Below are 15,731 nucleotides of genomic sequence, written 5' to 3'. Positions count from 1 at the left end.
ACGTCGACGTGTCGCCATTTGTAGTTTTTGAGACTAGTAGGGATCCGCTAAAACGTGTTTTTAAAACACTCATGGTGGACTTACAAATGTTCCGATGCAGCGTTTTGTGAGTACATAACCTATTTACACTACTGTACAAGTTTGGTAAGATTACTTGCACGTTTAGTGGTGCAATTTACGAGATACATTACATGTACCAATCACTCCTGTAACAAGCAATTAGAAAAACTCTAATATCTCCATAAATGTTCGACTAAGGTAAAAAAAACTTCGGATGGGGTATTTACATGGGCTTCGGAGTGCATAGCAATGAAGTCAATTCTACTCCGAACCATCCCTTTAAGATGGTTCTTAGCTGGTTTATGCTGGTCCTTTGCTGGTATTTGTTGACATTGTACGCTATATTAGGCTGTCCTAAAATGGACGGTGCCAGCACAAATAAACACCATCCCTGTTGAAAAAAACTGTATATGCTGGTTAGGTAGGTTTTTGTGCTGGGATGCTGGTTAGGTAGATTTTGATGCTGGGTTTGAGCTGGTTCTTAGCTGGTTTACGCTGTTCCTTAGCTGGTCAAGGTCCAGCATTAACCAGCAAAAGGACCAGCATGAACCAGCTAATGGTCTGATTTGAAAACGGTTGGATGAATTTTGAGTTTTTGAGCCAAAATCGAAAGGTTTACTAAAATATCATAAAAAAAAGAGTAATAAGGTAAATAAAAAAAAGAGTGTCAAGCATCCCGTCAGCAGAACGGTGACAGTTTAAAGAATAGGAGAACATCATCCAGTGTGAAATGCTTAAAGTGAAACTAAAAGTGTTACACACTTACCGCACATTAGAGTAAAAAACAGAAAGATCTTTATAGTCTTCCTCATACTGCACATTCTGTTAAAATCTGATATTAATACCAAACCACTCCCACCAAGCTGAGACTACTTACTAAAGAAGAAAATGTAAGTTTTTTATTTTATTAGAGTAAATAATTAATTTACATTACAATTTTTTTGCTTCTGTAACCAAGCGTTCATACAGTGTTTGCCTAAACACTTGATAATAAAATAATAAATGGTAACCGACAGTGTTAATCTGAAATCTGCTAGCTTTATTAAACATAACACATATGCAGGGAGTCCCGAAAATTTGATGGGCACTGTGCGCATGTGCACTTGCTTACAGTAACTTATTTTTCTTTTTAACACATCACAAATTATAATAATGCATTAGCACCATCTGCTGTTTGCATTCACTAAAGATTGTATTTTTTTCTTTCTCAGAGTCAGTCAACAAAACTTTTTTGGCATGGACAACAGTAGAAATACAATAATTGGAAAGTCACAATAGGCTAATGCATACAATAATACTTGACAAAGCTTTGTCTAAAAAAAGCTCTGAAATTATTGACCGTAAAGTAGCGAACTGATAAACAGTGATACATTCGTACAGTACTCGGCCCTGAATGATAGTGAGTGTGTGTGATAAATAGTCCATGTGTTTGGCTACAGGTGTGTTTGCAAATCAGTGTAGTGTGAAATGGATCATGGGAAATGTAGTTTGTGGTGAAAGGGTGATACAGTTTGAGTGATGAAACAGTTTGTGTGGTGAATTTCTTGACAAATTTATTGTTCAGCTCAAGTGTTGATGATGTCACAAAGATTGACAGCGGTGGGCGTGTCTTATTAAACTAAACTCATCCCCTGCTGCTCATCCTCTTCATCCACACCCTCTTGAGAAGTAGAATCTAAAAGAAAATAGAGATCGCAGAAATTAAAAAGTAAGAAAAAATAAGTTCTGCTTCATATACATATACACATGCATTACGTAACAGCTCCACTCCATGTCCTTATACATGCTGAAAACAACAGAACATTAAACAAATATATTGACAAAATATAAAGGTAATATTGATTGTTGATTGTTGTTTTACCACTGTGCAAGATGACTTTTCTTGAGAATCCAAAAGCATTCACTGCTTGATAAAGCCTTTCAGTGTCACGGATGTAACAAAGCGAAGAAGCCTATAATAGTCTTTATAAATGAAGCACAGGAAAAATCCAACACAGTAACACACGATGAAGATACAGAGACAGAGACACATGGAACAGAATGGGGCCTATAAACAGTAGATAATTAACTTAACACAGGTGAAACAGATAATAATTAGACAGGGAAAACTTGGTCACAGAGCACATGGGGAAGGAAAAACACAACAAAGCCATCCGTGGCCATGACATATCACAACTGATGGGGGGCAACTGATGGCAGCAGAGCAGGACGTCAGCTTGCACAGTGGTAAAACAGATGGAGAGATCTATGGTGACGAGGATCCAGAGGGCTGCGGTGGAGCCGGAGTAACAGAGGACCGAAGTGGAGCTGGAAGGATGGTGGAGCCTGGCGGAGCCAGAGGGATGGAGGGACGAGGCGCAGCTGGAGCGACAGAAGACCGAGGTGCAGCTGGAAGGATGGTGGAGCCTGACGGAGCCGGAGGGATTGAGGGAAGAGGCGACAAGCGACAGAGAACCAAGGTGGAGCTGAAAGGATCGTGGAGCCTGACGGAGCTGGAGGGATGGAGGGACGAGGTGCAGCTGGAGCGACAGAGGACCAGTTGGAGCTGGAAGGATGGTGGAGCCTGATGGAGATGGAGGGAAGAGGCGACAAGCGACAGAGAACTGAGGTGGAGCTGGAAGGATGGTGGAGCCTGAAGGAGCCGGATGGATGGAGGGACGAGGCGCAGCTGGAGCGACAGAAGACCGAGGTGCAGCTGGAAGGATGGTGGAGCCTGACGGAGCCGGAGGGATTGAGGGAAGAGGCGACAAGCGACAGAGAACCAAGGTGGAGCTGAAAGGATCGTGGAGCCTGACGGAGCTGGAGGGATGGAGGGACGAGGTGCAGCTGGAGCGACAGAGGACCAGTTGGAGCTGGAAGGATGGTGGAGCCTGATGGAGATGGAGGGAAGAGGCGACAAGCGACAGAGAACTGAGGTGGAGCTGGAAGGATGGTGGAGCCTGAAGGAGCCGGATGGATGGAGGGACGAGGCGCAGCTGGAGCGAGAGATGACCGAAGTGGAGCTGGAAGGATGGTGGAGCCTGACGAAGCCGGATGGATGGAGGGACGAGGCGCAGCTGGAGCGAGAGATGACCGAAGTGGAGCTGGAAGGATGGTGGAGCCTGACAGAGCCGGAGGGATGGGTGGACGAGGCGCAGCTGGAGTGACAGAGAATCGAGGTGGAGTAGGAAAGAATGGTGGAGCCTGAAGGAGCCGGAGGGATGGAGGGACGAGCCGCAGCTGGAGCTAGAGAGGACCGAAGTGGAGCTGGAAGGATGGTGGAGCCTGATGGAGATGGAGGGAAGAGGCGACAAGCGACAGAGAACTGAGGTGGAGCTGGAAGGATGGTGGAGCCTGAAGGAGCCGGATGGATGGAGGGACGAGGCGCAGCTGGAGTGAGAGATGACCGAAGTGGAGCTGGAAGGATGGTGGAGCCTGACAGAGCTGGAGGAATGGAGGGAAGATGGTGCACTGGTCCGGAGTGGCAATCCACTCCACAAAGGCATAAAAATCCTCTCGAGGACCATCTTCGGATGATGGTGCTCAGCATGCGGTGTTCAAGCTCACATTGTTTCTCCAGTTGGTGTCAAAATGCTAGGAATTTTACAAATGCTGGCAGTATTCTAAAAAGTTGTTGTTTTCATCTAGACTGCATCTAGACTCTCATCTTACAATTCTGTTGTAAGCATGCTTGGCACACATTTACATTTAAAACAACAAACTTGAGTGCGCTCAAGACATGACGCGAGTGGCCCCATAGTGTCATATTTATTTATCCATGACAGGCCTGAGGAATTAGCACAAAAACACACTCAGCAAAAAAAAAATATTTAATTATCAATATCATTTTTTTTTTTTTGGTCAATAGAACTATGATCACATTGCACATATAATCTGGGATGAACAAGCACAGACAATGGAACACTTTCTTGGAACACCAAACATTCAGATTTGAAGACCAGAACTGTTTAAATGTGTATTAATTAGAATAAATGTTGTTCTGCTCACCTTTGATCACATTAAATCTCCTGAATCTGTTCCGTTCACCGTTCAAGACCTGTAGTTGATAATGTCCAAAGTCTTCATTAGTGATGTTTGTGATGGTCAGAGATCCATTTTGATTATTCAGCTTCAGTCTACCTCTGACGCTCTCACAAATACTAGTTGGTCCTGGTTCGGCTTTGAAAATTAGACAGTTTTTAACTCCAAAGGTCCACAGTATCAAATCTCCATCCTGTATTTCAATATCAGTCTCTAGTGTGGCAGATTTTCCAACCTTTACTTTCACTTCCTTCACTTGATGTCAAAGCAACACACAGAAACACAAATTAGGAAAACAAAATGTGAATTAATTTAATTAGCATTTTTAACAAATTCATTTTGATGGCATCATCTAAACCAGGGGTGCACAACCCTGTTCCTGGAGATTTATCTTCCTGCAGCATTAAGCTCCAACCCTGATCAAACACAATTACTAATTAGGATCTGAAGGAACACTTGATGATTGCAGACAGGTGTGTTTAATCAGGGTTGTAACTGAACTCTGCAGGAAGGTGGATCTCCAGGAACAGCTTTGGGCACCCCTGATCTAAACTGTTCACACAGTGTATGATTATTGATCTACTCACCATTGACAGTTACAATGAATCTCTTTTTTTTGGTTTTTCTGGTTTTGCCGCTGATCTGTACATTGTAGACTCCAGAGTGAATAGTCCTGATATAACTGATAATGAGATCTCCAGTCCTACCCCCCAGCTGCACTTTGTTTCTGAATCTCTCATCAGTAACATGACAGTCTATATCCTTGTCTGTAATGGTCCATTTACTCTCTTGGGTTATGGGATTGTCATCTTGAAACCACCACTTTATCTCATCACCGTTCTGTAGTTTAGTACCAGTGTTAAGGGCGACAGTTCTTCCTTCCGTCTCTGACACTTTCTCTTCTTCAACTGTTACAGTTGCACATAGACACAGAACAGAAAAGTGTTCAGAAAAGATCAACCTTAACTTTACAAAGAACATATTTTGGCATGTTGCTAGGTTGTTTTAACAAATTGCTAGCATGTTATTAGCATGTTTTGCCGTGTTGCTGACATGTTTTAACACATTGTATTTTTATAGCATGTTTTAGGACATTGTTAGCAGGCAGTATTTCAGTTACATGTATTCAAAATACATAATTGAAAATGTTCGAAGCAATGATGGTGACAAAACCATAATAAAATATGCTTTTTTTGCATTTGCATTCATAATAGGTCCAGATAGGTTTTAGCCTAATAGGGATGGCTAATTTCACGTGTTTTGCGTATTTTCACAATACTAAATGTATTTGCATTTAAATATATTCCACACAGTATTAGTATTTTTTTAAATACATTTCCGTGTTTTTATGCCCATCACTGATTGTTAGCATATTTTAGGATTTTGCTAGCATGCTTAAGGACATTGATGTCATGTTTTAGAAAATTACTATGATGTTGTGCCTTATTGTTAGCATGTTTTAGCACACTGCTAGTATGGTTTTGTCTCTTGATTCAGTTCCTCATTTGTTTCCATGGTTTTTGATTAATTACTCCACACCTGTTTCAGTTCTCCCTAATTACCTTTTTAGTATTTTAGTCCTGAGTTCTGTCCTGGTTGCTTTGTCTGCTATTGGTTGTGTTTACGTGTTGTTACATGTTGTGCTACCAGATTCCTTGTGTTTTCGCTTGGTGGAGTATAAATAAAAAACTGTTATTTGGACTATTCATGGGTATTTGGATATTCGCATCACAGAGTCGCTATCAATATGTGGAGTGGATGTAGGGTTGCCAAGTCCACATTTTTTCCACGGAATTGGGCTGATTTTAAACTATTGCGGCTGATCCCCCTGTGGGTTAAAAGTTTGAAATATTGTATAAATTCTGTTTGACTGAAATGCTTATATTGAAACATTTTGCATTCTAGCTGTGATAAAACTGTGGTAGATATTAGTTTTGTGAAGGACGGGCACTGTGGTAGGAAGTTTTTTAGCTGTGTTTATGATCAATCTGCATAATGGTGATTGTAAAACATGTAGTTTTGATATGTAAATGACATATTTTGATACCAAAACTAAGTCCCCAACAATCTGCTTACTTGATCAGTGATTAAAGGTGCCATAGAATGGAAAACTGTGTTTAGCGTGGGATAGTTGAATAATAACAGTTCAGTACATGGACATGACATACTGTGAGTTTCAAACACCTCCATTTCCTCCTCCTTATATAAATCTGGTGTTTGCAAAAGACCACTGAAAAATAGGTCAATAGTCCCGATCGTTAATAGTTACGCCTCCAACATTTGCATAGCCCAATCATCAGTAACGTCAGTACATCAGTAAAATAAGGCGAGCCACTGAAGGGACATGGTTAGCTTAATGCTAGCGGTAGCCTGAACATAAGATTTTACTTACCACATAAACGGAGAGATGAATGCACTGATGATGGCCAATGATTTACAGATCCTGAGCATCACTAAAGCATCAAAACTTGTGTGGTAAGTCCTTCTTATGTTATACTACTTCGCTGCAGTATAACGTTACACAGAGCACATGTGATCACATTAGTGAGAGAAAAAAATGTTGCGGATTCAAAACGGCAGATTCAACAAACCGGATATTAAAAGCGGCTAGAGTTAAATAAATGAAGCGGCCGTAATTAAATATTTATTTCCTCCATGTGTTTCCTTACAGCTGTGTGAGTGAGCCACTCTGTGAGACAGCCAATCAGAGCAGAGCTCCTCATTATTATGCAGGAACCTTCCAAATAAGGCAATAACAGAGCATTTAATTCTAGGGACAAATCCTAGGGTTGTAAATGGACCTGTAAAACCATTTCTGCAGATTTTTGCCCTTTCCTATGCCATATACCTTCTATGTAGATATCAGAGAACAATTTAAAAAATTGTTTCAATGCATTCTATGGCACCTTTAACACCTTGATGTGAAATCTGCAACAATCACCATGAACAAACTGATATCATCATCCTTTCAGCCGGTGGCTCGAACCGATCACACGAACACAGCCAACAATGTCAGCTCAACGAACTTCGCTGCCCTCTTTCGTAATACCAAAGACTTTATATATAGGAAGACTGTGCACATCTATTAATTATGAATGGAAGAAAGTGCAATGCCCAATATGGCAAATAAGCCCCGTCTCTAAATGAAAGAGCCAGTCGTTGATAAGTAAAGTCATGTGACGTAGGAAACTTGTGGATAGAAACAGGCAGCGTTTGCACACTCACACTTACGACTGCACATGTGCATTGGCTTGTCTAGCATCAAAAACAAGCCTTTTTAACGGTAAATGAACATTAGAAGCAAGCTTTATGAGACTGTTGTTGTCAGATTAAAGGTGATGTTTTCAAATATGAAATTTATCCGTAAGCTTAGTAAACAGTTTTGAAGAATTTGATGTTTCCCCATTCAAAGAGATAGGAGCTGCACATGCCCGAGAGGCATTTCGAAGATGGTGGCCGAGTGAAATGACTTGTCTATACTTACCAACTTGTTTTTTTAGTTCAGAGATCCTGCGGTTAAAGTAAATCCCAGCTATAAGTCCAGCCAGCAGCACCACAGCAACAACTATTCCAGCTATGACAGTTGAAGACAGACCCCCATCGGCTAAAAAGAGAAAGTAAATTATTAAAGAAGAAAATATTTTCCATGATTCAGGACTGATAGGTGACAGGTAGTTGACATACACCCCTGATAATTATCACAATTTCTGTTTATAATCTGCTGGGCTTTCAAAGCAGCAACTTCATTTGGATATCATTTATACATTATGGAAATGGTAACATTTCAGTTCTGATAACATTTATTGAATCAACAGAAACAATGCAATGTGAAGCATAACAAAAATAGACAGGTGCAACAATTTGGGCACCCTAATGGAATAATCACATCACTATTTAGTAGAGCGGAAGTAATGCTTCTAATAGCCACTGAGAAGTCCCTGAATTCTGATTTCAGGTATTTTGGAACATTCTTCCTTGCAAAATGTCTATAGTTCAGTCAGGTTGGATGAATAGCATGCTTCAAATCATTCCACAGATTTTCAATGATGTTCATGTCAGGGGCCTGGGATAGCTATTATAGAACATTGCATCTTTGTATGTGCATGAATTGGTAGATTTGGAACAATGGATCATTGTCCCGCTGAAATAGAAAACCCTTGCATAACTTCAACCTCTTGACTGATTCTTGAATATTGTTCTTATGTGAATGTGAATGAGAATGTGCTGGTACTGGGTGGAATCCATGCAGCCCAGTTCTGCTGGGTTCCAGATTCACTATAACATGATGGACCCTCTGCCAAAATTTACAATGGGGAGCAAGCAGCAAAGGCTTGTTTGTACATGCTAGAATTGTTTTTAAATAATATATTGTGGACAGATAAAACAAAGTTATTTGGTCATGACCAGAATTGATTGGTATGGCTAAAAAAAGCAGTGCATTCTAGGAGAAGAACCTGATTTGGCTTGCTTTGGTAATCTATTTTACTGGCAGGGGTGGAGTAGTTCATTTTTCAAGTATCTGTACATAATTGGAGTAGTTTTGTTTTGAGTAACTTTTACTTTTACTTCACTACATTCTAAAGCAAAAGATTGTACTTTTTACTTAACTAAAACATGTTGTTACACCCTATAATATATCACATGCTCCACATACATTTTCATTTTTTCATCAGTTATGCAACAATCAACATGTTTTAAGTCAGTTCAATGTAATGTAATTAATTTGATTCAACATAAAAAATTTAAGGCATCAAATATTTTTTTACTGCTAATATCATATTGCCTAGCCCTATACTGTAAGTATTAAAAATACTTTTTTGTATCTGTAGCCATGTTAATTGTAAAGACATAGAAGCCAGCTTTGCATTAACTAACGTTAAATGCTTATTTGATTTTTCCAAATAGTTTGTGTTAAATTAAAGTGTTAAAGTGCTTTAATTTGAAACTCACCACTGACAGAAACAAGGAACTGCTGTAAGCCCTCACGGCCTCTGATCTGTACTTCATAAAGTCCACTGTGTTCGGTTCTAGCGTTTGTAATGGTCAGAGATCCAGTTTGATCTAGTTGTAGTCTGTTTCTGAATCGTTCATCAGCATCATTTAATGAGAACTCGTTAGCTTCTACATCAATTTTAGCTAGGAGGACGTCTTTATCTCCAAACCTCCATACTATCAGATCATCTTTCTTTAATCCGGTAGCATTATTCTGTAGAATGATAGATTCCCCTTCTATCACCGACAGTGGCTTCACTCTACCCATCCTACCATTCACACCTGGAAAACAAACCAGAAGTGCAGTGTTGGGGAAAGTTACTCAAAGTAATGCAATACAATATTGCTTCACTGCCTAAAAAAGTAACTATGTTACTTAGTTACTTTTAATGGAAAGTAGTGCATTACAGCACAAATGTTAGTCAATGTAAAGTAAGTTTTGCTTATCAGTATGATTGAATTGGATCAACAAACGTTAGCAGCAAAGACCCCGGTTAATAAAATGGGATTGAATACATAAAGGAAACAAAAAGAAACTGGCGTTACTTTTTTGAAAAAAAAGTAACTCAGATATTTTCTTGTAAATGAAAAAGTAATGTATTACTTTACTAATTAATTTTATTATGAAACCTGAAACAAGATAATTTTATTAAATGAAAGAGATTCTCTTGAGATACTCACCAGTGACATTCACATCAAATATCCTGTATGTGGTCTTTTCTCTTGAGATTGTTAGTTTATATTGTCCCGAGTGTCTGTTTCTGGTGTTTCTGATGGTGAGAGAGCCAGTTTTTTGGTCCACCTGCAATCTGTCTGTGAATCTCACATCATCGGTGACAAAAAATATGGGAAAGTCCTTCTTTTTCGTTATCTGAGATAAGACTGATTCCTTAGGGCCAAATGCCCAGAGTATTGTATCATCGTTCAGTATTTCAGAAAGATTAGTTTGTAGAATTACAGAATCTCCTTCCGTCACTGATATTGTCTTATCTGTTTCTGCATTGCAAACACCTGCAGAACATAAATGAATTATTATAGATTAACCTAATATGATACTACAGATTCAACTGAAAACATTTGAGTGAAACCAACTATTTATTGATATAAATTTTTTAACCAGTTTACATGCAAAACAATGCAAAACAATGTTCTACGACAACCTCAAAATGTAAACTGCAACAGCGATCAATTTTTGGATCCCAGGTTTCTTAAAGGGGTCATCGGATACAAAACTAACTTTTACATGTTGTTTGAACTTTAATGTGTGTTGGCAGTTTGTGTACACAACCACCCTACAACGATAAAAATCCTTAAAAGTAATATCCCCTTTTTAAAATCAGATCATTGATAGTTGATTGACATAAGCGCCTTATCTTAGACCCGCCCTCACCAAACTGAAACAGTCTGACTCCAATCGCCATTGTGTGACTCAGGTGCAGGGGAAGACAAGAATGTCTCCGATTGAGCGATTGAGGTGTTCTGTTGTTGGATGTAATAACGATCATAGCAGTCATCATTTACTCCCGACATCTGAGCCATTGAAGACGCAGAACATTAACGTTACTTTCGTTTTTAAAAAGGAAAGCGCCGATCCCGATCTACATATGCTTCTACGTTCATGTGAATCATTCCTGATGCAGCTTCACCCACAGCAGAAGCGAGTATAAGGGTTTTTTATGCATCTTTGTGAATGACCTTTCTGAATAATGTATTTGCATGCTAAATGTGGCTAAATGCGGTTAAAGTAAACATTACGACTCATCATCCTCGGCAGAGAGGGGCGGGCAAACGTAGCGGATTTACATTCAAAGGGACTGTGCAATAAAATAAGTAGATTTTTTGCAGAGCTGATTTTGACCAGGTAAAAGGGTGTTTTTCTACACTACTGTTGCGAATTTTTAACCAAAGTATATTATAGACTTTTCATTAAGACCCTAAAGAATCATATGAACTTGTGGAACATGGGCATCCAATGACCCCTTTAAGCACATCATGTCATTAACGAAGTCGACCATCCATGAGATGGAATGTTGCCAAATTGCCAAACAATTTATTTTTACACAAATAAAAAAAGAAAATGTGAAATGGACATTGAAAAAACTCAAAGCACCACAAAACATTAGAAGCAATGCCTAGTGTTCTGACAGCTGTTGAGGAATGTATTGACAGACCGCAGACGATCTATGCGCCACACTGGTAAGGCCCAGCTCGTTCAGCGGGCTTTCGAAAAGGACCTAACACACAAGTGTCTCAATGAGTGGAAAAACAGAGTTCTCAGGAAATTTCACGCAGAAAACGGCGGGGGTTGTTTTTATTATTTTGTTGGTGGAATTGAAAAGCTTTTGTAACTTTTATGAAGTGTGTAGACATAATGTACTTTTTTGTAGTTTATGTATCTAATTGTTGTAGGTTGAATGATGTTGTTTTGATGTTGTTTTAATATAAAACTTGGTCGGTGTCACTGTTCCGATATGTGAATACTAAAGTTGAGGCTAGTTGCTGAAAGTCAGAGCGAGTCTGCAGATTTGAGTTGACAGATTCCATAGAAAATCGTGTCGTGTATGAGGGTCACAGACTCCGATTTTTAAGCATTAGACTTTGATTCCTTCCAGTCCGAGGATATCAAACATGTTTGATATTTTCAGCCGATTTTAGAACGCATATTGTTTTCATTTGTTATGCATCTCCTAAGGCTCATGGCCAGTTTTCCTCTGTCACTGTTTACAAAGTCGGTAAGTGTAAGATGCCTATTCCCAGCAAACACAGGACGTTCCCCTAACGTTCCCATATGGTTCCCATTTGGTTATTTTTTTTGGGAACCAAATGAGAACATTCTAGGAACGTTCCCTGTAGGTTCTCTTTTTAATAAGGAACGTTTGGGAACATTTCCTGCAGGTTATTTTTTGGTTTTAATTTTACAACCTAAAAAGAACCTTCCCAGAACGTTCCCTGCAGGTTATTTTTTTGTTTAATTTTATAACCTAAAAAGAACCTTCCCAGAACGTTCCCTGCAGGTTATTTTTTGGTTTAATTTTATAACCTAAAAAGAACCTTCCCAGAACGTTCCCTGCAAGTTGTTTTTTGGTTTAATTTTATAACCTAAAAAGAACCTTCCCAGAACGTTCCCTGCAGGTTATTTTTAGGTTTAATTTTATAACCTAAAAAGAACCTTCCCAGAACGTTCCCTGCAGGTTATTTTTTGGTTTAATTTTATAACCTAAAAAGAACCTTCCCAGAACGTTCCCTGCAGGTTATTTTTTGGTTTAATTTTATAACCTAAAAAGAACCTTCCCAGAACGTTCCCTGCAAGTTGTTTTTTGGTTTAATTTTATAACCTAAAAAGAACCTTCCCAGAACGTTCCCTGCAGGTTATTTTTAGGTTTTATTTTTTATAACCTAAAGAGAACCTTCCCAGAACGTTCCCTGGAGGTTTTTTTGGTTCTATTTTCTTAATCTACAGAGAATGTTCCCAGAACATTCCCTGTAGGTAATTTTTTTTTTTTACCTAAAGGGAACATTCCCAGAACATCTCTTTTGGTTATTTTAAGTTTTATTTTTTATAACCTAAAGGGAACCTTCCCAGAACGTTCCCTGCAGGTTATTTTTAGGTTATATTTTTATAACCTAAAGGGAACGTTCTATTTGCATAAAGAAAACTTTCCTGGCTAACCAATAGGGAACGTTCTGGTAACCAAAAATTGTTAGCTGGGTTGTTTGAAAAAAGCTGGTCAGATTTTAAAAGTAGCGTAGTGTATTCCAGCCTTTAAGATGGCGGAATACCTTGTGAAGTCCACTTCGCAGTCCACTTACGGGCGAATGGAACGCAAAAATAAAAAAATAGACTTTAGGACAATATTACGTTGCAATCAAATTAATAATAATAATAAATGCGCTCAGTCAGTTTGTCGTGACTTGCCTGGGACACTACAAGTCGTGACTCGTGGTTTGAAGTCGTGATTTTTACGGGCTCAAAAACCTGTCTGGAATGCAGCATAAAGATGAACCAGAGCCAAGTTTTTAAAGGCTCTGCAATGGAGCAGTTGCAATAAATGTTGTTATTATTATTCAAATTAGAGTGTTTATGAATGGTTATGGCGATTAATGTTACATTTGCATTTTATATTGTATGAATAAAAAATTAAAATCGCGAATACACCTTTTTTGGATTGTTTCCACCAGTACAGTTCGCATTCCAGAGGATAAAGATAACGTTATTGCGGTCGTTTCAACCCGCGGACATGAAAAACCACCCGCGGCAGCAGTTAAAGCTATGGTCTACAATTTCAAAGATTGTTCATTATTAATAACCTCGTTTAGATGCTGGTTATGGTTCTACAGTACAATCCTAATAATATAAAGAGAAAAAAGAATGAAAAAAAATCCATTCACTCTATTGGGTGTACAGGTTAACTGCTCTCATCCAATCCCCTGCTCCACTCGCGTCTCCACCCCGCCCCCTCCTGCGACATGAAATTTCGCGCGAAATTAGGCAGCATCAACTCAGCAATGGAGAAAAACCAACAAACAGACAGCAGCAAGCGGCCCCTGCTCGCCCCAAACGTCAAGGTTGGAAGAAAGAGAAAGTCAATTGAGGAAAGAGCAGAGATTTAAAAAAAAAAAAAAAGTGAAAAACGCCGGACTCAAAGCCGAATCAATATAGGGTCCACCATTGCCCGTTGGTGGAAGCTTCAGAGAAACCTTGGACTTAAAACCGACGCTGACATGTCTGACTTTTTGTTTAGCAGGTAACTTAAGCATTTATTTATACTTTTATGGTGTGGTGTATTACATAAATAGCTTTTTATCAGTCTGACAACATGATCATGCTACCGGTCTGCATTGGAATGTTAGCCGTTCAGCATCGCCTATCGCGGGTCAAAGTAATTATATTTCTTGAAGTGCTTGACTATTTCAGTATGCCTAACGTCAGCGGTTTTCTGTTCGAGCCGATAGATAGAACATTGCATGTGTTGCTAATCTTGCATGTGCGTGAACTCAAACGTGTGCCTCTGAGCTATTTTGTTAGGACAATGGTGACATTGCATTGTTGATGAAGCAACTACGTTCAAGTGTCGAAAGTTAACTTTACATATGATGTGTCATTAGCGAGGTCATTAGATTGAAGCGACTAAGCAATCCGACATCGCACATGGTACATCTCTGTTCCATGTTTACTCCTGCTTGACTGAGTGACGTTGTTCAGGTCGTTTCCCGGTGGGAGGGATCAGGTAGCACAGAGGGGAGGGGCGGGATGAGTTTAAAAATTCAGGCTTTCTCGACTGATTTTCAACATCGTAGACTACAGCTTTAAGTAGCCCAATTCCTCGGAAAAAACGCGGACTTGGCAACACTGGAATCGGCTGCGGCTGAATGCCGATAAATTGTTCTTTCTGCTAGTGTGCGTATTAAAATTAAGACTGAGAGTTCATCGAGTTGTCTGCTCCATGAATCATGCCAGTTTAACTTTTGCCAGGTACAGGTTGTTATTGTTTTGGTGACTTTCTGTTTTTCTTATCATAAAAAGTGTGCTCCCCTATCAAAACAAAAATGTCCCCCGAAATGTTCTGGCGAATTGTTGCTGGGTGGTCACCCTATTAATAGCTGATGTCTGAAACAGAATGGGAACTAAAAGAATAACATAATCCACTTACCGCCCAGAAGTAACAGAGACATTATTATTATCCTCTGTTTGTTTTCGTAGAGCCGTAAATGTAATCCAAATGACTGATGGAGATTATTTAATATTCTGCTGTTTTGCTGAATTCCCATTGCGTTCTTCCTTCCTGATCTGCGCCCACGAGTGCAATAAAGAAATAGCCTAAACTCTGTTTCTCATGTAAGTGACGCTTAAAAGTACATAGTATTTCAATCCTTGAAAGATATTATTAGAGGCGAGCGGAACAGTCGCTTAATGCAGGCAAAACAAACCTGTAAAAACGGATGGGCGAGGCGTCCTACTTGTAGGAATGTAGAAAGTGAAACTATGTTCTATGGAGACGGCCGCTTTCTTTTCTTTTTTCTTTTTTTCTTTTTTTTGGTGCCTGAGTCTGCGCAGTAGTGATCATGATGAGCATGATATCATGACACCACTACCAGTTATTTATACTATCAAATTACTCAATAAAGCAAACACATGAGAAAACATTTTCTTTTTTAGTTTGGCTCGAATCCAATTCGCTTTAAAAAGGGGCGGGGTTTATGACCGATTATAGAAAGCCGTATAAAGCCTATAGGCCTATTTTCTTGCTATACTAGTACTTATTTTCTAGATACTAGTGTATGGCAAGCCGTTTTAGCCTAAAATATAATATGCGTTATTCGTCGTAATTTTATTTTTACTAGTAACAATTCAATTACAGAGCTCTATAATTCAATTCCTACTAGTAATTATGCCAATTAAAGAGCTCTCAAAAACTATTTTTACTAGTAATAATCCCAGTTAGAGAGCTCTACAAATAAATTTTATCAGTCATATGTCTCCAACGACTTCCATTAATTAATAATTAATAAATTACAAAGCTCTACAACATAATTCTTACTAGTAACAATTACAATTAGAGAGCTCTCTAAATCAATTTTTACTAGTAATAATTCCAATTACAGAGCTCTCTAATTCCGTTTTTACTAGTAACAATTCAAGTAAAGAGCTCTATAATTCA

General features: G+C 39.1%; 1 protein-coding gene across 1 annotated transcript; it reads right to left on the bottom strand.

The window, feature by feature from the left end:
- Positions 1 to 1,402: 1,402 nt before the first annotated feature.
- Positions 1,403 to 15,056, bottom strand: LOC141284633 (uncharacterized). Its single transcript, XM_073817626.1, has 7 exons — positions 14,724 to 15,056; positions 9,754 to 10,083; positions 9,031 to 9,354; positions 7,565 to 7,684; positions 4,668 to 4,988; positions 4,048 to 4,335; positions 1,403 to 1,735 (listed from the first exon to the last, which is right to left on the bottom strand). Exons 1-7 carry the CDS (start codon positions 14,839 to 14,841, stop codon positions 1,674 to 1,676), a joined length of 1,563 nt encoding a protein of 520 aa, XP_073673727.1. The 5' UTR covers positions 14,842 to 15,056; the 3' UTR covers positions 1,403 to 1,673.
- Positions 15,057 to 15,731: the final 675 nt, after the last annotated feature.

The sequence above is a fragment of the Garra rufa genome, chromosome 14 (genome assembly GCF_049309525.1).
Source record: "Garra rufa chromosome 14, GarRuf1.0, whole genome shotgun sequence".
Taxonomy (NCBI): domain Eukaryota; kingdom Metazoa; phylum Chordata; class Actinopteri; order Cypriniformes; family Cyprinidae; genus Garra; species Garra rufa.
This window is presented reverse-complemented; position numbering and strand designations above follow the sequence as displayed.